Source organism: Meles meles, chromosome 9 (genome assembly GCF_922984935.1).
Source record: "Meles meles chromosome 9, mMelMel3.1 paternal haplotype, whole genome shotgun sequence".
In the NCBI taxonomy this organism is placed as follows: Eukaryota; Metazoa; Chordata; class Mammalia; order Carnivora; family Mustelidae; genus Meles; species Meles meles.
This window is the reverse complement of record NC_060074.1, coordinates 70812949-70838981: the sequence shown is the minus strand read 5'-3', so window position 1 is coordinate 70838981 and position 26033 is coordinate 70812949. Positions and strand designations below refer to the sequence as shown.

Sequence of the window (26033 nt, the reverse complement as noted above, 5' to 3'; positions counted from 1 at the left end):
ATCTGGGTCTATAGCCCATGAGTCAAAGAGCCAGCAGTGGAATCAACCAGTAAGAAATACTATGCAATTTGACACACTGTCTCATACTGCTTTGGGGAAATCAGACAAATGGTAATTGGTTGAGGTACCATGTTATCATTCTAGAAAAGTACGTGATGGTGTCAAAGGAGGTATCACTGATTTGAGCAAGATTTTCTTCTTTACCAAGATGAGTTAAACACATTCATGGCATCTTAAAAAAAAAAAAGGAAGGAAGGAAGGAAAGAGAAAAAGGAAGAAGGGGATTTGAAAACTTTTAATGTCTGGGCTAGCTAACTGCCCTGCTGAACTGAGGCAGGGTTTGAGGTCGGACCAGCATTCCTTGGTCTGGTCTGAGATGTGCTCCCACACTGAAGTGCACCAATGTGTAAGAAGAGAGGGGGTCAGGACTCAGACTTCCTATTTTTTACCTCAAACAAGGCAGCTCTAGACTGAACTGTTGTGGTAGTTAGTTTTCTAAAATTGGCCGTCCATAACTCCTCCCCTCCCTGAATGCATATTTTGTTCCTCATATTTAGAAGGAGCTGCTGTAATAAAACCGCATACATGGAGTGGCTTGAAAAAGAGAAATTGATTTTTCCTAGTTCTGGAGGTTGGAGGCCTGAGATCAGGATTTGAATTCTGTTGGGGGCCGTGTCTCAGGTTGTCGGTGGCTGACTTCTTGTGGTTTCCTCCCACACCGGAAAAGGCCACCTAGCTCTCGGGCCTCTTGTCATATGGCCACTAATCCCATTCATGAGTGCTCCATGCTTACGACCTCGTCATCACCCAAAGGTTCTACCTCTAATATTGTTACATTGGGGATTAGAGTTCAACGTATGAATTTGGGGGAAACACAAATATTCAGTCCATACCAGGAAGTTTATTTCTCTTCCCTTTCAGTCCTGTGGTTTGCTTTGCCCAATAGAACATAGCAGAAGTGGCTTTCTGGGACTTCCAAGTTCAGGTCTTAATGAATGGAACGAATACTTCATTTCCTATACATTGAAGCACTGAGCCATCATGTAAGAAATCCAGACTCCTGGGGTGCCTGGGTGGCTCAGTCGGTTAAGTGTCTGCCTTCAGCTTGGGTCATGATTCCAGAGTCCTGGGATTAAGTCCGGCATTGGGCTCCCTGCTCAGCGGGGAGTCTGCCTCTTCCTCTCCCTCTCCTTCTGTCACTTCCCCTGCTTGTGCTCTCTCTTTCACTAATAAATAAGTAAAATCTTAAAGAAAGAAAGAGAGAGTGAGGGAAAGAAAGAAAGGAAAGAAGGAAGGAAAGGAAGGAAGGAAGGAAAAATCCAGACTTCTCAGCCAGAGAGAGGCCCCATGGAATGACCCTGGAGGAGGAGCCATCATATGGAGAGACCACAAGGAGGAACACTGAAGCACCAGACATGTGAGTAAAGAAGCATCTGTATGTTCCAGAGCCAACCACCGTTAATGCAGTTACACAGAGATCCCAAGTAAGACCAGAAGAACCACCCAGACAAACCCTTGACAACCCACAGAATCATGAGAAATAATAAAACTGCTATTGTTTTAAGTCACTAAGTTTTGGGATTTAAAAAAATATAACAAGAGGTAACTAAGAAATTGGAATCTGGCAATATGGTGCTGTTTTACAAAGACCTAAACACATGTGGCGCTGTCTTTTGGACCATTGGGAAGAGGGCTAGAAAGACCTTGGGGAGACTGTAAAAGAAGGCGGAAGGATGGTGATAAAATTATCATATGCTGGAGAAAAGGCAACTCCTGTTACGTAACAGTGGAAAGTTTACTAACACTGTCGACTGCAGTGATAAGTAAGGTAGAAGACAAGCTTCATGTACTTGTGAATATGGCTGAGAAGATTTCCAGGCCAAATATTGCCAGTACCGGTTAGTTTCTTTTAGCTGCAGATAATGAAATATGAATAGAGAATGTTCAAGTCAGGACTTTGCTGGCAAAGATCAAATCCAAATCGCTGCCTGCTAGACGATAGGGCTTCTGAGAATTTTAAGCGCACCTCTTTTAGATTTTCTTTGCCAGGCAAAAGGGCTTACAAGAACCTGAAGGGCGTTGTCCCATAATGCCTGACTCTGAATCCAGGATGGAAGGCGTCTGTTACAAAGAGATTTATGGGTGTGGCTTTTATCCAATAGATTATAATCTGATACACAGGAAGCCCACAAAGGTGGTTTTTGTTTTTCTTTTTTTAAAGATTTATTTACCGGGACACCTGAGTGGCTCAGCTGGTTAAGCAGCTTCCTTCTGCTCGGGGCATGATCCCAGCATCCAGGGATCAAGTCCCGCATCAGGCTCCTTGCTCGGCAGGAAGCCTGCTTCTCCCTCTCCCTCTGCCAGCCACTCTGCCTGCTTGTGCTTTCTCTCTCGCTGACAAATAAATAAATAAATCTGACAAACAGACTTATTTACTTACTTTAGAGAGGGAGAGAGAGAGAAGAGAATCCTCAAGCAGACTAAACAAGGAGCCCAAACTGGAGCTCAGTTCCTGGACCCTGAGATCATGACCGGAGCCAAAATCAAGAGCAGGTCACTCAGCTTGACTGAACCCACCCAAGGGCCTCAGCCCACTAAGTTTTGTGTGTGTGTGTGTGTGTGTGTGTGTGTGTGTGTGTGTGTTTTAAAACCAAGTTCTGCAAGCATGGACTGAAGGGACAGAGAGATATGTTAGTGATGAAAGAGGCCTCTGAGCCTCCAGCATCCTCTGGGCAAGAAGAAAGAAGAGAGAGCTACTCAGCTGTAAAGGCGGCCCATTTGTCACAGAAAGAAGGAATGACCCCTGTGGCAGAGCCTAGAGAATCTAAAAGAACTACTTGTAGCAAGCAGAACTAGGCCTCAGTCAAGAAACCTTTCTGATATCCGAGCTGCCGGAAATGACATTATGTGTTTGGCTGAATTTCAGAACTGCCGTGGTCTTGTCACTGTCATATGCCTCTCACCCCCCACCCCCTTCTGGATGGAGGTATCGTGCTTATCCTGTCCCCATTATGCTACTGTATTTTTGGATGCATGTGCGGCACATAATTTGTCTTTTTCTTTTCCTTCAAAGGTCTTCACAACCGAGGTACTGTACCTGAGAGATCCCACCTGAAGGAGTAAAGTGCTCCTGGACCCTATTTAGCTGACAAGATCCTGGTCTTTGACCTGACACCATAATAGTAGGAGACTTTTAGGGGTTTTTGAAAAAGGGTGAGTATATTTTGCACAGGGGAGGGATGTGAATTGTTACGGCCCGAGGATGGTCCGAAGTAGCTAGTCTCCGAAGATTGTCTCCTCAGACGGTTCATACCGTATATGCTCGCCACTCCTCCCATCAAGAGATGGGCTTATGTCCCTTTCCTTGAAGCCAGACTGGCTCTGACCAGTAGAATGTGGACAGAGTGACATTCTGGGTCTTGTGGGCATAGACTCTCTAAGAGAACAGGCAGCTTCTTCTTCTTTTCCTGAAATACTCCCTTTTTGAACCCAGCTGCCACACTGGGAAACACGCAGAAGTACTTGGAAAGGCCGTGGAGAGGACCAAAGTGCCCTTACCAACAATCCCAGTGGATAGCACCAAATGCCAGCCAAATGAGAGAGGCTATTTGGGGTCTGCTAGCAGTCCCAGTGCCTACCAGATGCCACCTGAAGCAGAAAAACTACACGGAGGGGCACCTGGGTGAGTCGGTCAGTTTAACATCCGACTCTTGATTTCAGCTCAGGTCGTGATTTCAGAGTTCTAAGATGGAGCCCTGCGTTGGGCTCCGTGCTTGATGGGTGTGGAGTCTGCTTGAGATTCTCTCTCCCTCTCCTTTACCCCCTTCCTCTCCCTCTCTCTCTTAAAACAAACAAACAAAAAGAACGGGCAATGGTCCCTTTTGCATGTCTTGGGGAATTATTTTATAACTACTAGGAAAATTTCAAGTTTCAAGAGTTTTTCAAGAGAAAAACAGTATTTTCAAGTTTTTCAAGAGAAGAACAGGATTTTCAATTAAAAAATAATATTCTAGAAACCTTTATATTACTAAGTACCAGAAAGGTCTTATTTTACATACAATGCTAATGTATACATAGCCAAAACCTTGCTTCATCATAGTCTCAATATAATAGACTTTCTTCTTTTGGTATATGTTTTTCAAATAACAAGATATATTTGTGGCTTATGTGATAATAAATTTCTGCAGAAAAATATTTTTTTCTTGTTACTTATTGAGTTCTTTGGTTGGCTTAATGCTGTCAAACAACCTGCCAAATATCTTTTCATTGCATCATACTTTCCTTAAAGCTGATTTTTGTGGCATACATATAAAGTGCAATCAAAGACAGTTATGTTTGATAGGTACAACATTCCTGAGATTTTCACTTAAGAAAAATAATGTGGATTAGAACACTAACATAAAAAAAAAAAATCTCCAAACAGCGGGAAGTATCTGCTTGAAGGCCCCATATCTAAGACAGAATTTGTGATTAAAGAATAGTGACATTTCTGTACTTTCCCAAGATAGCTCATTTCAATGTATTCACAACTGATTGGGTGGTTATATTTAGCTAACAATTCTATACAAAGGAGCCTCTTAGCACTTTCTTTAGCAGTATAGTTTTATATAAATGTGAGCAATGGCTCTAGGCCAAATCATTCCTTTTGTTTGCTTGTTCTAGACTTGTACAATTTCATAATCTGGCCTTTCTTGGGGTTATTTTTTTCCTGGTTGGCAGGGACTTTACTACACTCTAATTGTGAACAGAAAAATTGATGGAGACAGTGGTGAGATGTCTAGTGGGCCGTGGGTCTCTCGAGGATCTTGTCTCTGTCTCTGTCAGAGATATTATATGTTATATATATGTTATATATATGTTATATATAACAGTAGGATGTTATATAATCTTGTCTCTGTCCACTGCCATGAGCATCCGGCTCTGCTGTAGCTGCTATTTACTAGTGACTCTGAGTGAATTGTTGTCCAGTATTTCTCTGAGACTTGCTCGCTTCCCATCTCATTTAACCTCGCTCAGTCTCGACAAGTTAGCATAGGTGTTCCCCACTCCAGGGAACCCTCCAGTTAGGTTCAATAGTTTCAATTAGACTTCACTTTTAACTTCTCTAACAAGAGTATCTCATGGACAATGCAATGTAATTTGTATTGCACCCCTTCCGGAGGTTTAAAATGCCTGGTTGTCCAGCTTTTAGTGATGGTAATGGCTTAATGTTTACATGGAAAAGTGAACCATCAGCTGTCTCCTAAGTAGTTTTAGCCTCCATTGATGAGCACTGCCTAAACCACAGAGCAGTGGTTTTCAAATTCTATCATCCCTTTTACGTTTACTAACGTGATTTCATCTCTTCAATTAGGACTATTTGGTGATTCTAAAATACAGTTTGTATAAGACAGGCAAGGTAAATTCTCTTTTCTTCTCCATGAATTTCTAGTTTTCCAAGTAAGGACACATGCCTGTTGTTACTAAAATGTGTCTTCCACTGTACTCCACCCCTGCTCCTGGCCCAAGTCATATGTGGAAGTCCTAACTCCCAGTATCTGTTTTCGGAGATAGGTCTTTGAAGAAGTACTTAAGGTAAAATGAGCTCATTAGGGTAGGCCCTAATCCAATATGACCAGTGTACTTGTAAGAAGAATTTTATTATTTATTTATTTATTTATTTATTTTAAAAAAAGATTTTATTTATTCATTTGACAGAGAGAGACACAGCAAGAGAGGGAACACAAGCAGGGGAGTGAAAGAGGGAGAAGCAGACCTCTGGCTGAGCAGGGAGCCCCATGCGGGGCCTGATCCCAAGGCCCAGGGATCGTGTCCCAAGTTGAAAGCAGAGGCTTAACTGACTGAGCCACCCAGATGCCCCTGGAAGAAGAGTTTTTTTTTTGTTTTATTTATTATTATTATTATTTTTTTAAATAAACATACAATGTATTATTAGCCCCAGGGGTACAGGTACCCTCCCCAATGTCCATAATGGAAGAAGAATTTTAGATACAGATATACACAGAGGGAAGACCTTGTGAAGACCCTGGGAGGAGGTGGTCAACCGCTAGACAGGGAGAGAGGCCTCGGAAGAATTCAGCTTTGTCAATACCTTGATCTTGGATTTCTGACTTCCAGAATGGTGAGGAAATAAATTTCTGTTGTTTAAGCCACCCAATCTGTGATACTTTGTAATGGCCGCCTGAGCAAACTAATACAATGCCCAAGTTCTAACGGTGACCAGTGACTTGTGTATTTAATTAGTTTCTTTCTCTCTTTCCTATCATTATGAATTCATGGATTTTATACATTCAACATGTTTCAGTCAGTTGCTATCATTTTTTCTTTCGGATGTTTAAATTGGTCCGTATTTGGCCAGAGGAAGCCCCAGAGGAAGCTGACTTTTGTGTCATTTTGAAATGACCCCAACATTCTTTGATAACTTCCTTGCTTTCAAGTAGAAGACACCCCAGTCTCATTTTGTATATTTTCTGTTTCAGACCTGGGATCAGCTAACCTAAACATGGTATAGTCTTGGGGTTAGGCCTGTTCATTGCTACTGGGTTTGTCATTACTTCTAGGCTCTTTCAGTAAGTAAAAAATTCTGGGACTCTTATTTTTTTGTTTTTCTATGTTTCATCTCTTACATGGAGAGTTTTGGATCCTAACACATTAACGTAATTATCTGCTCTATAATATCTGTAAAATATTCGCAAAAATGAAACAACTTTTTTACTACTTCCTAGGCTATTAAATGAACTTCAAAATTTGCCTTTCTTTTTGTTCTTAGGATTCATATTCCTAGGAATAGATGTAGACAAAGTCTTGTGTGCTAAAAAACTTAAAATAGTTCGTTTGTGTGGTTCTATCACCAACTTGATGTACAACTAAGTTCATTTGTTTTATTTTATTTTATTTCATTTGTTTTAGAATAGTTGTCTTGGTAGTCTGTCGGGCAGTGTTTACATTATAAGCATCCTTAGAAAATATTTTCCTTCAGGTTGTAATGAGAACTGAGGTTAAAAGACGGAAGAAATGAAAAGAAACAGTTCTGGGACCTCATCTTCCTACTTATATGCATCATTTAATAGTTCAATGCAATGTGTCCAGGAATTCCTGAATAAACTGTTCCCAGACAAAACACCTTAATCATTGCTTCAATTTAGATAGTCCTGGTCATGTCATGAATACTGAAGCCTTAATGTTTCCAGGCTCTTGCTTGTCCTTGACTACCAAAGCTGATTGGTATATTGAACATGTTCTCCAATACACACACATAAGCACACGTTTATGTTTACACAATACACACACATATGCACACGTTTATGTTTACACAATACACACACATATACACACGTTTACCTATGCTGTTGGACTGGATCATTTACTATGTGTAAAACATCATTTGACAGTTGTGGGACAAACATGTTTAAATGGAAAGTATAAGAATTTGGAGTCGGATGGAAATGGTTTTAAATAGCCTAATAATGAGACTATAGTAAAATAACCTTTTATGGACTTGATGTCCTTAGGTGTAAAAGAGGTATAATAATACTTACAGAGTTAGTATAATAGGTCCCAATTTTTAAGTGGCTAATACAGGATCTGGCACACAATAGGAGTTTAATAACCGTTTCATTCTCTCAACCTAAAAAGTCCCTATAGAATATGTAAACAGAAGCAGTAAAAATCATTTGATCTTGAAGATGATTATATTAGTAGTGCTACTTTCCTTGATACTTGGGTCATTTTAATCTAGTTTCCCACTAAGGGAGCAACAACCTGAGCTATTATTTATTGCTTCAGTTGGCCAGGAAGCCAAAGCGTTAAGCATTTAGTTCTGTTAATTTATATAAACGTACAGAGTAAAATTTTAAAAAAAAGTGGCTATCCCAATCAGAGGTTCTCCTGTAGACCATTGGGATATCGCAAAGATAGTTTCTAGAGGGATCGTCCTCAATAATTTTCCAGAGCCACTCAAGAAAGCCTTCACATTTCATCCCCCTCTCCGGGGATCTTTTATTCTGCCTGTATTCACATTCAGAGTAAAATGAAGCACAAGACTCTTAATTCTTTTTCTTTTTTAAAGATTTTATTTATTGATTTGACAGAGATTGAGAGCACAAGCAGGGATAACAGCAGAGGGAGAGGGACCAGGAAAAGCAGACTCTCCGATAAACAGGGAGCCCAATGTGGGGCTTGATCCCAGGACCCTGGGATCATGACCTGGGCTGAATGCAGACACTTAACCGACTGAGCCACCCACGTGCCCCAAGACTTTTAATTCTAATTCTAAATTTCAACTTGGTAGTGAGACATCTGGTGGGAACAATGCTTTTCTTAGGGTTGGTGCTCACTTTTTTTCCCTTGTTAAATAATCATCCTTGTCATTTGGTAGCTAAAAAGCAAGGGAAGAGAATGCTCTTCATCAGATTTTTACGCAGCAAAAAGTACTTCTCCTTAACCAGTATGATAGCAACTTTCAAAGGGTTCTTGCTCCCTATGAAGCACATGTTCCAAGATGTTTTAATGTGTATTATATGGGAAAGTATGTACACACTTGATATGCTGGGTTAAGGAGATTTAATAGGTCTCTTTATGCAGAACTTCTCAGAACTTTAAATATACGAATGTATATTGTCAGTCAGAAGGGGGATGTGGTATGCAGCACTTCCTGAACTTACCTGATCCCGAGTCCCTTGTTCCATAGAGCAGGTTGGAGGATCACTGCTCTAGAGAACACACTCCAAAAAATAATGCCTTATAATTTGAAACTACAGGCAAGAGGAACAGTGGATCACTGTGCCCCTAACACACATTAATGGTTTCCAGGACAGGGTAAGTTCTTTGCTTTGGCTACTGCAACCGTTGTTTGGCTGTACAAAATAGAAACCCATTGCAAACCAATTTGAACAGAAAACCAAAGTTCTTGGTGCAACACAGGGTTATCTCATAGAGTCCTAGGTCAGAAAATATAGGGGCTTTAGGAAGACTAGACTGGAACTAGAAAGCCAGAATTTGTGACTAAAGGACCACATGGTTGATTACCCACCCCTTTTCCTTCATGTCCTGTTTTCTTTTCCTTTCTTTCTTTTGAGGAGCTTTGTCTATACCTGTCAAGAAAGTGTTTGACGTAGCTTTGATTCTGTGTTCTTCAAGCAGTCAGTAATATTTATTGCTATCTTCTAAGTCCAACTTCTCAAAGAAAGAGAATCTTGATTGCCCAGCTTGTGTCAAGTTTTCATCCAACCCTAGTCCAGTTGGCTGTGGCCAGGGGGTTCATGTGGTCTAGATGCGAAGACTTAGGCCTATCTGTCTGTAGGGTGAGGAGAATGGATTTTTCTTAGAATGATGGGGTTGTGGGAGGAGAAGGCACCACCAAAGTAACATCAGTCATGGCTCTTCTCTAAGAATCATCTTAGTGGGGCACTTGGGTGGCTCAGTTGGTTAAGCGTCTGCCTTTGGCTCGGGTCCTAATCCTAGAGTCCTGGGATTGAGCCCCAGCTCAGCAGGGAGTCTGTTTCTCCTTCTCCACCTCCTCCCCAACTCGTGTGTGCTCTCTCTCTCTCTCTCTCTCAAATGAATAAATAAAATCTTTAAAAACAATTATTATAAGAATCATCTTAGAAAGAAGGGCAGCCTTGGTTGCAGTATTTCATGTATTGATAATAGCAAGTTGATTTAGAATGTCCTTCATAGAACCTACTTGGGAACCTATTATAAATATTGTGTTAGGCATGATCAATCTTCATCTGTATCTAATTCTTTCTACTTTGGGATATAAGGATTCCCTGGCCCTTGACGTTGGATGTGGCTATGTGCCTTAACTTGGCCAGGAAGTGTCACTTTGACACGGAAGGATTTAGAGACTGAAGCTGCCTAAAAGTGCCAAGCCAGCTCAGGGGCCGCCTGGTGGAGCTCCAGCAGACTTAATGTAAGAGAAAAATTTTTGTGTTGTTAAACCTCTAACTTTGGAGTTGTTTGTTATAGTGTTATAATCTAGCCTATCCTCTAGAATATCCAAATATTCTTTGAAATGAACAACACAAGTTTCAAAACTGTAATGAGGGTGAAATATACTGAGCCGTGTTAGTTTGAGAGGCCTGACTTTGGTAACCCAGGCCTATGTACAACATTCTCTAATTTCCAGTTCAATTGATGAAACCCTTACGGCATATTTTGGTAAGTAATCTTCCCTTTCCATGACTGGAACGTTAAGTATCTTATAAAGGCTAATAAAAATATTATTTTCATAAGATCTCATTTTGTAAGAACATGAAGTGTTCTTAGAAAATGGTCAATTTTCTTCAGTGTTTTCTTAGTGAACTAGGTGTGCTGACACTTATTAATTAAGTACATTACATCAGGTGACCACCAATACCTCTGGCTTCTTTGAGAATTATACTGTGCTCAAACTGTTACCTTGAAAAAAAGAGTTCAGGAAGTATAATGGACATAACTCGTGTCCTTTCCTTACACAACCCTATTTTGCTCTGATACCTATCCATGTCTCACATAGCCGTGTGCCTGAGGAAGTGGATCTCTCCTCTAGCTCCAAGAGGTTGCTGAATGGTCTAAGGGTAGCCCCATTTCTCCTGCCACTCTTTGACTCAGGTATAGGCATGAAGCCCAATTTTATACCCAGTGAACAAAGAAGTCTGCTGGAGGGTTTCTAAGACATGTTTCCTTTTTTTTCTAATGCAGAGCTATTAGAAGAGATGGTTTCTTCCCTGTCACCATCCCCAAATACTGTCATTTCTGGATGTGTTGCCTGGAACTGCTATGGCAGTCTTCCTGGTTAGCCAGTAGATGACAACAGAGGAGGCTCAGAGAAGATGGCCCCGATGTGGAAAAAACCAGGATCCTTGAAACTAGTATTGAGCTACAAAATCTATTAACGGTGAAGTTCTCTCTGGACTTTGTTATATAGGATAAATTTTCACTGAATCATAATTTCTGTAATTTGCAACTAAAAGCAATCCTAGGGGGGTGCCTGGGTGACTCAGTCAGTTGGGTGTCTGCCTTTGGCTTGGGTCATGATCCCAGGGTCCTGGGATGGAGACCAGTTTGGGCACCCTGCCCAGCAGGGAGCCTGATTCTTCCTCTCCCTCTGTCTCCTGGTCCCCCTGCTTGTGCTCTCTCTCTCTGTCAAATAAATAAATAGAATCTTTTAAAAGAAAAAAAGCAATCCCAGGAAGACATTAATAATATGTTCATTTTCTAGATTGTCATATGCCTTTTTATGTTGCCTCTGGGAAAATAGTATGCAAAAAATTTTTTTAAGAATCCCTAAATCTTTATCCATGAATTATGATAAGATTAGATGTCAAAACTCTAGCAGTTTCTGGGATGATAACTGGACACTTTACTTTAAAGTATTATTTATTTAAGTAACCTCTACACCTAACATGGGTCTCGAACTCATGACCCTGAGATTAAGAGTCACACACCCTTTTGACTGAGCCACCCCTAAACTGTTTAACCAGTCAGCATTATTTTAAATACTATGAGCAATTCTAGAATAGAAAACAGTTCTTTAAATAGAAGTTTTGTTCACAGATAACTTATGGTATAGTTCTGAAAATCAAAATCATACTCTGTTAAGTGGAAGAATGAAAATTGAAAATCTGCTTCTTTGCTGATGCCTTGCAGTGTTTGCGCATTGCTCTTAATGGAACAGGGAAAGGGGACTATTAAGCATTGCCTGGTGCATACTATCAGAAGTCCAGGAAAGTAAGTGGAAATGAAAGTGGTTTATTTCAAATCTTTGAATTGTAATCAAAATATCTAGGCATCCTATAGATTTTTACCATGTTCTTATATAGTTATTTGTGTAATTGCTTGTTTGTCTAAATGAACAGATTGCAAGCTCCTTGGGGGTAAAGACCATATTTATTTTGTTCTTTACTGCTTCAAAGCCTAGAGCAGTGGCATGGAGTGGTACTCAAGAAAATAATTTCATATGAACAACAACAAAAAGTGAAGAAAAGGATATTCTAAATATATGGGTACTCTTTTCTGGATGCTGGATATATAATAGCTTAATGTAGGGAGAAAAATGTGATATGGGCAACAGAAAAATGCTGTTTTGTCACTCTGTATAGTGTACTTTAAAAAGTTGAGATATAATTGACAAATAACTAAGTGTACAAAGGTGTACAAAGTGTTGATTTGATACACAAAAACATTATAATATGATTACCACTATAGCTAGCTAACACCTCCATCACCTCACACAATTATTTCTTTTTTGTGATGAGAACATTTAAGATCTAGTTTTTTAGTAACTTTCAAGTATATAATACAGTTATTGCTAAGAATAATCACAAGGCTGTGCATTAGATCCCCAGAACTTACCTTTTAACTGCGAGTTTGTACCCTTTGACCAAGACCTCCCTAATTCTCCCATCCCTAGGGTACTTTTTTATTTTTTTACAAGTGCTTTCCTTCACCTGTAAAGTTACTATGCTGTTTGTCTCACCGAGTCTTCATTGCTCATGTAGAATAGTAGATATCCTGCTAGGATCTTCTCTGAGAACTGCCTACTATAGTGGTAAAGGTCATTCATAGGGATGTTTCTACTATATGACCCCTACCTACTTGGCTAAGACTAATGGGGCCCTTGATAGAACTTCTCTAAACTGGGCCAATTAGATCCCCTTTCTTATGAACATGAATTGACTCCCACTAAATGTAAGTTGGAAAGGGAGTTCTGTTATCAGGTAACTTAGCAAGCAGTAGCCAATCCTGAAACTCTGCCTAGCTCACTGAGATCGGTGTGACCTGCTTTGTCAAGGCACTTTAAAGGTGGTCCAAAGTGCAAGCAAGAAAGATGTAACTGCAAATAGAGAAACAGGTAATTGACTCAAGGACTTTATAGTGTGAATTGAAGGGAATGGGTAGATCTGAGCGATACTGAGATTGAAGAAGTAGCTACGTTTGGCCAAAAGACAGTGATAAATTGAAGATGATTCTACTACTTTATGACTGGGGAACATTTTCAATTAGTATTGGAGTGGCCGGTTGCTGGGCAAAGTAGGCTCTCTGGGATCCTTCAGCTTTTTAAGTAATGGTTCCTCTGTTTCTATAAGCAGCAGTGTGAAAAGCAGCTATAGAACCTCACTACTAAAACAGCTGTAAACAGGGGTGCCTGGGTGGCTCAGTGGATTAAGCCGCTGCCTTCGGCTCGGGTCATGATCTCAGGGTCCTGGGATCGAGCCCCACATCGGGCTCTCTGCTCCGCAGGAAGCCTGCTTCCTCCTCTCTCTCTGCCTACTTGTGATCTCTCTCTCTGTCAAATAAATAAATAAAATCTTTAAAAAAACAAACAAACAAACAAAAAAAACAGCTGTAAACGATTTAGGAATTACTCCGTCAGGACTAGTCATAAGTTTTGTTGATGGTGGATACAGAATGTGGCCTAGTTAGCTTCCCTCTGTTTCATAGCTAGCGTGTACCCAGACACCTGTTTTATAAATGCATTATTCTGGTAACAAGGGAGCTAGATTGAGCATATTAATGAGTGATATTAAAAAAATAAAATCAAGTTGCCCGTGTCTTTGCGAATTCCAAATTTCCAGGAAAAAGCTTTTTAACCTGCCTCAGTAGGTTACTCTCATAGGGCTAAGAAAAGCCTTAATGGGATTGTATTATAAATAATGGCTCAGGGGCACCTCGGTGACTCAGTCCTTAAGCTTCTGCCTTCAGCTCAGGTCATGATCCCAGGGTTCTGGGCTTGAGCCCTGCATTGGGCTCCCTGCTTGGTAGGAAGCCTGTTTCTCCCTCTCCTGGTCCCCGTGCTCGTATTCCCTCACAGCTTTGTCTCTGTCAAATAAATAAATCTTAAAAAAAATAATGGCTCACTTGTTGCTTGTAAGGAGTTATTAGAAAAAATTTGCTGAAAGGGAATGGATCTTTCAGTTAGATTGGGGTCTGAAATCTGGCTTCTGCCATTTACTAGTTGTGTGACTAATCCAACTTACATTACTGTTCTGATATTGTTCCTTCATCCATAAAATGGGGATAGCAACCAATTCATATTTTTTCTTTACTATGAACTGGTCTTTGTTTTTATTTATTTATTTTCTTACAATCTCTACTGGACTTTGTATTTATTTATAATCTCTACACCCAGCATGGGACTCCAACTCACAACCCGGAGATCAAGAGTCCCATTCTCTGAGAGCCAGCCAGGCTCCCCATGAACTAGACTCCTTGCAAGAAGCTTCTAGGGTCATAAATTTTGGAACAGATTACATTCTTGCAACACGTAACTTGGAATTTTATAGAAAGAATTCCTTCCACAGATGGAGTTCATGGTGTAGTTAGGTGAGGGTGAGATGGGATGAAATCCTAGTATTAACACTATCCTTTATTACTCCTTATGGGCCTTTCCTGTTGTAGGAAGCTTGAGGCATATTTCATTTCATCCTCACAATAACCTCCTAAGGTGGGTCTCACTCTCTCATTTTTATCCAAGAGGAAATTGAAGCCCGGAGAGGTACTTTGTCCACGGTCACAGGAGTGGAATCTAGATGGGAACCTATGTTTCCCCAATTCCAAAGGCCCTTGCACATAACCATCCAGAAGGAAAGGGGGGCGGGAAGCTGGCCCTATTAAACGCACTATGGGATCCAGTACCTGCAAAACCCTTGAACTATAAGTTGATGAAAGAATCCTTAGATCATAAGCTTCCCCTGCCTCCCCCCTCCCCCCTTTTCCCCTTTAAGAAAGTTTGTTTAACAGCACTGGATTGGCTGAAAAGTTAATGGAAAAGGATGGCGGGTGGGGCCGTTGTTCCCGAGGACTCGGTTAGCAGCCAGGAGGTCCGCAGGATTGGCGCGGCTGTTCGCCAGACCTGAGGCGACCCGTCTCCGGACGGGCGCTCGGGCCAAGGGTACTTCGAGATCCCGCGGGTGATATGTGGGACTCCAGGCCAACGAGAGAGCGCGTGCGGCAACGCGGGGCGGCTCCGGGAGGGAAGCGAAGAGCCGGTGCGGAGGAGCTCCACGTGCTGACTGAGCGGAAGACGCGCCTTCCTGGTGCCAGCACAGCGGGCACAGAGCTGCGTGTGTGCGAGTAGGGGAGGCAGTCAGCGAGACTGGCTCCCGCTCCGGCTCCCCCTCCCGCCCGCTCCCTCGCCACCCGCTCCTCCCACCTTGCTCCCGCCTCCTGTCTGGTCGGACCAATGGACGGGGAGGGCGGGAGTGAGGGGCGGGGCGGGGCGCGCGCTCTGCGCGCAGGTGCCGCCGGGCGCCCGGCCCGCCCGTTCCGCCGCCGCCGCAGCCACCGCCTCCGCCGCCGTCGTGCGTCCTGCTCGGCGGAGGGGCTGGGCCTGTGCTTTCTCCTCCTTCCTCCCCGCCTCCCGTTTGCCGGCAGGACCCGTCTCCCGCTGCTGTTGGGACCCCGTGTCATCGCCCGGCCTGAGCACGGTGAGTCCCTCCGGGAGCCCGGGGGCGCGCTCCCAGCCTCGTCTCCGGCGCCCCAGCCCATGGCCCGGAGTCCGGTGTGAGGCCAGGGCCAGGTGGCCGGGATGGGCGAGGGCAGCGGCGGCATGGGGTGTGTGGATGAATGAGGCGCTCTTGGACTAGGCCGCGCGTCCTGCGAGCGGCCCACGCTTTAGCCCGGCACGTTCTGGGGGAAACCTTCTGCAGAGGCCGGGACGACCAGTGGCCCAGTCCACGGGGGGAGATGAAGGGTAGAGGTCCGCTCTGGCAGGGCTGCCGGGCCACCCCTCGGTAGGAGGCCAGAGGGCAGGAGAGGTTCTGCTCATGCTTCGGGGCCCTGGCCTTTGGCTGGGAGCAGGTGTGAGTTAAGACCCCGAGAAGGGAGAGCCCTGGCACTAGGGGTCAGGGATCAGAAGGCTGGAATATCAGTTCTTGAGCAGGGCCTCAGCGTGGCCGCTGGAGGTTCAGCAGGCGCCAGAAGGCAGGGACAGTTTTAGTTCCCAGTTCATAAAACATGAGGTTAGCAGTCCTCGGGAGTTCAGCTTGCAGTAGGAAAGTGGGATTAATACTGCACGGAGGAATTTGGAGCCAGGTTAGCAAGGACCTGGAAAGTTTCAATTTGGAAATAAAAAGAGTTAGTGGATTCATTTACGGCTGTAAATAACTGGAGGTAGATTCTGGAGGTTGCTAGTCCTGCGTACAGTGCCAAAGGTGGAAGAGACTTGGTCGGAAAGACCCTGATACTGGTGTGTGTTCATTCGTGTGAGAATGGTGCTTGTGGGGAAGATGGGAGAGAACAGGTTCCAGATAAGAGGAATGGTTTGGGGGAGGTGACTTGGTTGCTGGTAGTACTAGCATGGATACTCTGACTCTTATCTGTGCTCCTGCTTCTGAATGCTTTCAGTCTTGTAACCATGTATCAGATTAAGGAAGAAAGTGTTTTGTGAACAGTATGGATGGAAGATTGGCAGCTAAATTTTAAGTTTCTTTTGATTTATGGTGCCACATATTTTTAGATTAATCTTTCCAGGACTTCTTAGGAGTGACTGCCTTGACAGCTTTCAGAATCAGATCTATTTATAGAACTTTTTACATTTTTTGTTGAAAAACTGGATTTAGCTCCGTGTTGGTTTTGGATTGGTATGTACAGTATGCTTTACTCTCAGTTTGTTACTCAGTAATATATTTTGTGTGATGAAATGTGTTTTTGGTTAATGGGGAGTATAAAAAATTTTGTTTATATGTATGTTTTGACATTTCAGATGCCCCCCAAAAAGGGAGGTGATGGAATTAAACCACCCCCAATCATTGGAAGATTTGGAACCTCCTTGAAAATTGGTATTGTTGGATTGCCAAATGTTGGGTAGGTGAATGTTGGGCATTACTTTTTTTTGTCTTTTAAATATTCTGGGTCTTGTTGTAGGAAAGGAACTCATGTGGTAATTAAAACTTGGAAGAAAAGAAGCTGGGAAGCTGGAATATTAATGTTGTAAAACAAGGTTTTCATTTGGACATATTTTATTTTTGGTTTTCTACACAGATACTGTGTTGAAACTTGAATTATTTCTTTTGCTTTGCTAAACTAGAGGAAGAAGCAGTGAGAACTGAAACATTAAGCTGAACCAGATCAGCTCTGTTTGCTTGAGACACTATAGGGAGATACTCAGTTTTGAATTTAAGCGGAATTGGAGTAATTTAAATTTGAATTTTTTTTTATGCTCGCTGGCTATGTGGCGTACCTATCTAGGCTGACGGTAGTAGAATACTTTAGGAATTAGTTCTAAAAGCCCCAGTATAAAGTTGATTAGATTCTTGGGAGATCAGGGATCAGATGGTTTAATTTTTACTGGAGAAGGAACTAACAATTTTGAGTTTGATATTGGAAGTTGCTAGATAAAAGGATATCTGTAATAAAGTAGTTAAATCTGAAAGTTACCAGAGCAAAACTTTGAGTTCTGTAATGTTTAAAATTAAAATGAATAATTTATTTGCAAATAAAGGCAGTGGTAGGAAATATAGGTCGAGTTCAGCATATAACCTACACATGTGCAATTTGGATGTTTAGTCTACTTTTTTCATTATTTGTCCTTTTATTTTAATACATTTTACTAACCTTTAAATATAAAATGTCTCGAAAGTGATTAGGGTATACTAATGGTAACAGATCCATTATGGATTTACTAAGGTGAATGAATACATTTTGGCATGTGCTTTAGGCTTTTCGATTGGTGGCAAGTAGGATAACCATTTAGGAAACCATTTTTTTCATGTGCTCCTTGAAGTCCCTGTCCTAGAGATTTTTTAGTGAATGAGGCATTGGATGGCCAAATTTGACATTCCTTAAATTCTTGTGATGTAAAACATGAGCAAGTGTGGCTGTCCTAATTTCAGTCTTTCCTGGAGCTGGAGAGGTTTGCATTTTGAAGGGGTTTCCTGCTGTGATATAGGCTGCTTGTAAAGTAAGACTAAATAGAGAGTGGAAATGTAAGCAAAACAAATAATTAAGCAAAGTACTGTAGGGTGTTGTCAATAAAATTGAAAGCAAGATATGATCATTATGTTGTGAGCTTTATTTCACTAGTAAGACAGTTTTTAGATAGTAACATCTCTTATTTAAAATTACTGCAGTCAATGCAGCCTGACTTTAAATGGGACTACTTAAACTGAGACAACTTAAGAAGTGTTTCTTATATGAACATTTTAGCTGTAGAACGCAATATAATCAGTGTATATGAAAATAACCTGAAAATATATTATCTAGTATAATTGTGCTATTTTTGCTTTTAAATTAAATAGCCATCCCACTACCACCTTCCCCCCTCCCCCACCTGTTTTAGTGAGGTATACTTTATAAATAGTAAAATTTTCTCATTTTAATACTGTTTAGTTTGATTTTTGGCAATTGTGTTTGTGAACACTCCTTTTTGTAGAGTGATCTTACATTACTTAACTGTATCAGATATGGCTCTTTGTAAGATATACAACTTCTGGCTGTTTTAAAACATGAAAAAGAAAATTATTGGAAGGACAGAACTAAAGGACAACCTGAACAGCAGACCTTAGGAAGGACAGGATCCAGGATAACGCTGATAGAGATGGGTCCTTATGGAGCTTAGCCATATGAACTGAGCATTTCTTATCCCCTGCAGCCTCTCCAGTGATTCACATTTCTGTGTACGGAGATCTGACTGGACATATTACCTCTGGATAGGTCTACAAGGGATAGATTGGGTACGGGGGAGGTTCTTTAAAAGATGGCCTGCTAATCAAAAATAAGGACATTTGATATAAAAACCATCTAAAGAATGTCTTGATTTTTAGAGATTTGGACAAATAAGATTTTCTTTTTCTTATATTAGGCTGATTACTCAAAAATGTGTATGGCTAAATAGGCTAAAAAAGGCAACGTGTATGGCTAAAATAGCTGATTTTTTTTTTAAAGATTTTATTTATTTATTTGACAGACAGAGATCACAGGTAGGCAGAGAGGCAGCCAGAGAGAGAGGAAGGAAAGCAGGCTCCCTGCTGAGCAGAGAGCCTGATGCGGGGCTCGATCCCAGGACCCTGGGATCATGACCTGAGCCGAAGGCAGAGGCTTTAACCCACTGAGCCACCCAGGTGCTCCTAGCTGATATTTTTTAAACACTATATGACAGTTACTATTCCAACTGCTTTGTATGTGTTATCTAATTTATTCAGTTCTTTAGCAGCCCCCCCCCCCCGCCAATTAGAATTTAAATTTCTTGAAGGGAAGGATTGTATTATTCTTGTTTATTGTTCTATTTCTAGCACTTAGAATTTTTTTAAAAGATTTATTTATTTATTTATGCTAGCCAGTAAAGGGGCAGAGAGAGAGAGAGAATCCTCAAGCAGACTTTCTGCTGAGCAGGGAGCCCAATACAGGGCTGGATTCCAGGACATCGAGATCATGACCTGAGCCAAAATCAAGAGTTACGTGCTTAACCCAGGTGCCACCCATGTACCCTAGGTGCCCCTAACACTTAGAATTTATTAGGAATTTATTAGGCCCTCAGAAATTATTTATGAATGGGATAGTTGTCCCCCCCTTGATGTAGGGTGTAGGCTTAATGATAAGGACACATCTTTTAATGGCTTCTTTTAATGAAGTAGAAACAATACCAAACCCAAGAATATGAAGATTTGGTTTCTAGATTTGTTTTGCCTTTTTTCTTCTTTTTAAAGATTTTATTTATTTATTTTTTGAGACAAAGAAAATGAGATCACAGAGGGAGAGGGAGAAGCAGACTCATTCATTGTTGACTGAGCAGAGTGCCCAATGAAGGGCTTGATCCCAGGACCATAAGTTCATGACCTGTGCTGAAGGCAGCCACTTAACTGACTGAGCACCCAGGCACCCCTACTTTTTTTTTTTTTTTAACCTCACTGACCCTTTATAAATTAACTCCTCTTGGATCAGTGTATTATTATGTTATTGTGGCTGTGAGGCTAAAGGCTTTTGGGGGAAATGTCCTTTTTTTTTTTTAAAGGTTTTTTTATTTTGGGGGGAGGGGAGAGAGAGAGAGAGAGAGGAGCGGAGGGAGAGAATCCAAGCAAATTCCCTGTTGATCGTGGAGTCTGTTTCTGGACCCCGAGCCTAAGTGAAAATCAAGAGTCAGATACTTAACTGACTGAGCCACCGAGATGCCCCAGAAACTACCCTTTTTTCTTTTTTTTCAAAGATTTTGTTTTAGAACAGTTTTAGGTTCACTGCGGATTAAGGGGAAGGCAGAGAAATTAAAAAAAAATTTTTTTAAATTTAAATTCAATTAGCTAACATATAGCATATCATTAGTTTCAGATGTAGTGTTCAATAATTCATCAGTTGCATATAACACTGCGTGCTCATCATATCAGGTGCCCTCCTTAATGTCCATCATCCAGTTACCCTATCCCCCCACCAGAGGGATTTCTTACATACCCCTGTCCTCACACATGCACAGCCTTCCCCTATTATCAACATTGTCCCACCAGAGTGTTACAGTTGAACCTGCATCTACACAGTGTTATCAAAGTCCATAGAGTACAATCTTGTCAATCTTGTTATTGTACCTTACATGGGTTTAGACAAAGGCATATTGACATGTATCTATGGTTATAGTATGGTACAGAGTAATTTCACATTGCCCTAAAAATGCTCTGTGCTTTGCCTATTTACCTACCCTCCCGCCAACCATTAATCTTTTCACTCTCTCCTTAATTTTGCCTTTTCCAGAATGTCTTATAGTTGGAATCTTATAGTATGTAGCCTTTTCAGATTGGCTTCTTTCACTTAGTAATGTGCACTGAAGTTTCCCGATGGTTTTTCATGGCTTGAAAGTTTATTTCTTTTTAGTGGTGAATAATATTCCATTTCTGGATTTGCCATAGTTTATCCATTCACTAACTGAAGGATATTTGGATTGCTTCTGAGTTTTGACAGTTTTGGGTAATCCTGCTATAAACATCCATGTGCAGGTTTTTGTGTGGACATAAGTTTTCAGCTCCTTTGGTAAATACCAAGGAGCACAATTGCTGAATTATATGGTAAGAATATGTTTATTTATTTATTTATTTTTAAGATTTATTTTTTTGACAGATAGAGATTACAAGTAGGCAGAGAGGCAGGCAGAGAGAGAGAGAGGAGGAAGCAGGCTCCCAGCCAAGCAGAGAGCCCGGTGCGGGGCTCGATCCCAGGACCCTGGGATCATGACCTGAGCCGAAGGCAGAGGCTTTAACCCGCTGAGCCACCCATGCGCCCCAAGAATATGTTTATTTTTATAAGAAACTTCTGAAGTGGTTCTATCATTTTGATTTTTCCCCAGCAGTAAATGAGAGTTTCTGTTGCTCCACATCCTCAACCAGCATTTGGTGTTGTCACTGTTCCAGATTTTGGATTCTGATAGGTATATATTGGTATCCCATTGTTATTTTAATTTGCATTTCCCTGATGACATATAATATGAAGCATCTTTCATGTGCCTGTTTGCCATCTGTATATCTTCTTGGTGAGGTATTTATTAAAATCTTTGATCTGTTTTTAAAAGTCATTTTTTTTTAAAGATTTTGTTTATTTAATTGAGAGAGAGAGCAAGAGGGGAGGGGGAAAGAGGGAGAAGCAGGCTCCTCGCAGAGCAGGGAGCCCCATGACCCTGGGATTATGACCTGAGCTGAAGGCAGATGCTTAACCGAGTGAGCCAGCCAGATGCCCCTGTTTGTTTTCATACTGTGGAGTTTTAAGGGTTCTTTGTATATTTGGGATAATGGTTTTTTATCAGATATGTCTTTTGCAAATATTTTCTCCCAGTTTGTGGCTTGTCCTCTCATTTTCTTGACATTGTCTTTCACAGAGCGGAAGTTTTTAATTTCAGGGGCACCTGGGTGGCTGGGTTCGTTAAGTGTCTGCCTTTGTCTTGGGTCATGATCTCGGGGTCCTGGGATCCAGCCCTGCATCTGGCTCCGTGCTCAGTGGGTAGTCTACTTGTCTCTCTCTCTTTGCCCTTCCTCCTGCTCATGCTCTCTCTCTCACTCTTAAATAAATGAATAAAATCTTAAAAAAAAAAAAAAAAAAGAAGTTTTTAGTTTCAGTGAAGTCCAGCTTGTCTATTTATGGCTCAAACCTTTGGTGTGATATCTGCAAAGTCATCACCATGCCCAAAGTCATCTAGGTTTTCTCCTATTTTTTAGAAGTTTTGTAGTTTTGCTTTTTATGTTTAGGTCTGTGATCCATTTTCAGTTGTTTTTGAAGGGTGTAAGGGTATAAAATCTATAGCTAGATTTTTTTTGTTTTTGTTTATTCAATGTGGATGGCCACTTGTTCCAGCACTGTGTCTTAAAAAGGCTATCTTTGTTCCATTGTAATTGCCTTTGTTTGAGAAACTGTATTTTGATATTCCCAACTTTACTGTGTGATGGGATAGCTCTTCTGGTTGCTATAACTCTGTGAGATGGGCTTGTCAAATCCCTTTTTTCTTTTTTAAAAGAGCTTATTTATTTATTTGACCGAGAAAGAGATCACAAGTAGGCAGAGAGGCGGGCAGAGAGAGAGGAGGAAGGAGGCTTCCTGCTTAGCAGAGAGCCTGATGTGGGCCTCGATCCGAGGACCCTGAGATCATGACCTGAGCGGAAGGCAGAGACTTAATCCACTGAGCCACCCAAGCACCCTGTCAAATGTTTTCTTTTGATTAAGTTTAGGTTATGCATTTTAGGGTACAGAAGTGACATGTACTTACCAGTACATCTTGTCAGGAAGCATATGGTGTTGATTTGTCTCATTGCTAGTGATGTTAACTTCGGTCAATTGTCTGAGGAGGTGTCTGACAAATTTCTTCCCTGAAAGGGTTACTATATTTCCCATTGCAATTAATAAATATCTTGTGGAAGATACTTTGAAGTTCTGTAAATAGTATTTTCTCATATATTTGCCCCAAATTTTGGCATGTATTAATGATTCTTGCTTGAAATAGTTATTGTGGTGTTTACCAAAAGGTGATTTTAAAGTTTCCATTTTTCCTTTTACGTTTATAGTGGGAACAATTTATAGAAGGAATAATAGAATTCTATTGGCTAGAATTCTATTGTGAAAAATAGCTCCCCAGGGGGAAGCCTGGGTGGCTCAATCGGTTAAGCCACTGCCTTCGGCTCAGGGGTCCTAGGATCAAGTCCTTCTTTGGGTTCCTTGCTTGGCAGGGAGCCTGCTTCTCTCTCCACCTCTGCCTGCCACTCTGCCTGCTTGTGTGAATGCGCTCGCTAGCATGTGTGCTCGCTCTCTCTCTCTCTCTCTGACAAATAGATAAATAAATAAAATCTTAAAAAAAAAAAAATAGTTCACCAGGACATCTGGGTGTCTCCGTCGGTTGGGCATCTGCTTTTGGCTCAGGTTGTGAGGGTCCTGGGATCGAGCCCCACACCCCTGTCAGAGGCTTGTCTGCTTCTCCCTCTCCCTTTGCTGCTCCGCCCGCTTATGCTCTGTTAAATAAATAAAATCTTAAGAAAAGAAAGAAAAAAACCACATTTTTCATGTGTTTGATTATAATTTGTTTAGATCAGGAATGGATTCTTAGTTTATTCTGTTGGTTATAATCTGTTACTATTATTACTTATTTTGTTGTTCAAATTGCCCATATTTGGCCATCAGGAGGCTTCCTGTTCATTCATATTCCTTTGGTATATTCTCTATATTCTGAGTACTTTCTACTTATTTGTACCACAGTATGTTCTAGGCTATTTGTATTTTCTCTGCTCTAGCCTTGGAATACATAAAATACATCAGTTTGTATACCCAAAATTTTGTGTATCCATCTCTCTTGTACACTTAGCAGTGAAATTTCTGGCATGTATGGTGAATCTATGTTTAATTATTTGAGGAACTGCAGAACTGTTATCCAAAGCGGCTGTGCCATTTTATATTCCCATCAGCAGTGGATGTGAGTTCCAGTTTCTCCACATTCCCACCAATACTTGTTATTATCTTTTTTGTTACAGCCAAGGTGTGAAGTGTATTTTATTGTGGTTTTGAATTGCATTTCCTTGATGCCTAATAATGTTGAGCACCTTTTCATGTGGCTATTATACATTCATTTTTTAAAGATTTTCACTGGGGAGGATTCCATGGACAGTTTTTCTTTAGGCATTTTGAAGTTATCTTCCATTTTCTTCTAGCTTTCCAATGAGAATACTGTTGTCATTCTTAATCTTAGTTTTTCTGTACATAAAGTCTTGTTATTTTCTTTAGTTGCTTTTAAAATTTTCTCTACTACTGGGCATTCAGCAATTTGATTATTGTATGCTTTGGTATGGTTTTCCTTATGCCTCTTTTGCTTGGTGTTTGTTGAGATTTTAGGTTTGTGAGTTTATGATATTCATTAAATTTGTAAAATATTTGGCCAGTATTTCTTCAAATGCTTCCATCCCTCCTCCCCCTTTCTCTCCTTTTGGGACTATATTTTAAGTGTGCTAGTTATCTAGACAGTATTCCACTGAGGCTCTGTTTTTTTTCCTCCAATCTTTTCTTTTTTTCCACTGTGCTTCATTTGATCGTTTCTTTTGCTCTGACTTCATGTTCATTGATCTTTTTTTCTGCAGTGTCTAATCTGCAGCTAATCATATTCAGTGTGTTTTTCAATATCATTTTATTTCAGATGTTGTATTTTTCGTACAATAGTTCTGTCTGCATAGTTTTTATAGCTTTCATTTCACTCCTCATTGTCTTTATATTTCCCTTTATGTCCTTAAGAAAGTTCTAAAGAGATTTATAACACTTACTTTAGGGTTTTATCTGCTAATTCTGTTTTCTGTATCATAACCTGATTTATTGGTATTTATTGACTTTTATCCTGATTTTGGTCCATATTTACCTGCTTCTTTGCATGCCTTGTAATTTTTATGGGATTCCAGACATTGGATTTTATGTTGAGTGCTGCATTTTATAGTATCCCTTTAAAGAGCGTTGGACTTTGTTCTGGCATTTAGTTATTTGTGTATCATTTTGATTATTTTGAGGTTTCCTATTATGTTTCCTTATGATGAATTCAAAATAGTTTTTGTCCATATATAAGATTCGACTCTTTTGAGGCCTCTACCCAAATTCCGTTATATTTTATGATCTCTCTACTCTGGCTGGTATGAACTATTCCAAGCTCTGTGTGTGAGCCTGAGATTGTTCACTCTGTTTCTTTTGAGTGTTTTTTTTTTTTTCCCTCCTGGCCTTTTGGAGACTGAATTTACTCATGTACAAATCATTATTTAGCCATAGTCTTTTTTTTTTTTTTAAAGATTTTATTTATTTATTTGACAGAGATCACAAGTAGGCAGAGAGGCAGGCAGAGAGAGAGAGAGGGAAGCAGGCTCCCCGCCGAGCAGAGAGCCCGACGCGGGACTCGATCCCAGGACCCTGAGATCATGACCCGAGCCGAAGGCAGCGGCTTAACCCACTGAGCCACCCAGGTGCCCACTTAGCCATAGTCTTGAGGACACCTTTTGCTGATCTCCAGAGTCCTCCCTTTGTGCAGCTCCTTCCTTTCCATTACACTGCCCTGTAAATTCTAGCTGGTTTGGCCTCCTCGAACTCTCATCTCCGTCTCTTTAACATGGTATGACTGCCAGGTTCTGTTGGTTCTCCCTCCCTGTTCTATGGCTTTGAAAGCACTTTTAGGCAGTAAGCTGGGGCAGTTGTAGAGCTTAGTTCATTTGTTGTTCTCTTAGGGAACACAGGGCTGTGCTACATACTGTCCTATGTCTGAAAATTGTTATTTCATATGTTTCGTCTAGTTTTATAGCTCTTTACGGCAAGAGGGCAATCCCATAGTAGAAGGGAAAGCAAAACTCCCCAGTACCATTTTAAATGAACTTCAGTCTTACTGTATGCTTGTCAGTGTTCCAGTGTGCCTGCTCTTTCATGGAAATTTGTGATTTGGGAATTATTTGCTTTCTCTTTTTAACGTGTTTTGAATAATCTTTTGGATGACAGGTCTGCTCTCCTTTTCAGTCTTTCCTGTTATTATTTCAGCAGTAATTAGGTTCCTTAAAAGTACTTGATAGATGGCTTTTTCTTAAATCTTTTAATTTTCAGTGTTTTTTTCTTTATTCAGAATTCTGATCTCTGTTGTTGTG

The 26033-nt window shown here is 40.9% G+C and overlaps 1 protein-coding gene across 1 annotated transcript in view; it reads left to right on the top strand.

The window, feature by feature from the left end:
- The first annotated feature begins 15244 nt into the window (after positions 1-15244).
- OLA1 (Obg like ATPase 1) overlaps positions 15245-26033 on the top strand; it is a 182730-nt gene continuing 171941 nt past the window's right edge. Inside the window, exons 1-2 of the mRNA XM_046017985.1 lie at positions 15245-15410; positions 16688-16788. Coding sequence (XP_045873941.1) covers positions 16688-16788 — 101 coding nt within the window. The 5' untranslated portion in view covers positions 15245-15410. The remainder of the gene's footprint in view (positions 15411-16687; positions 16789-26033) is intronic.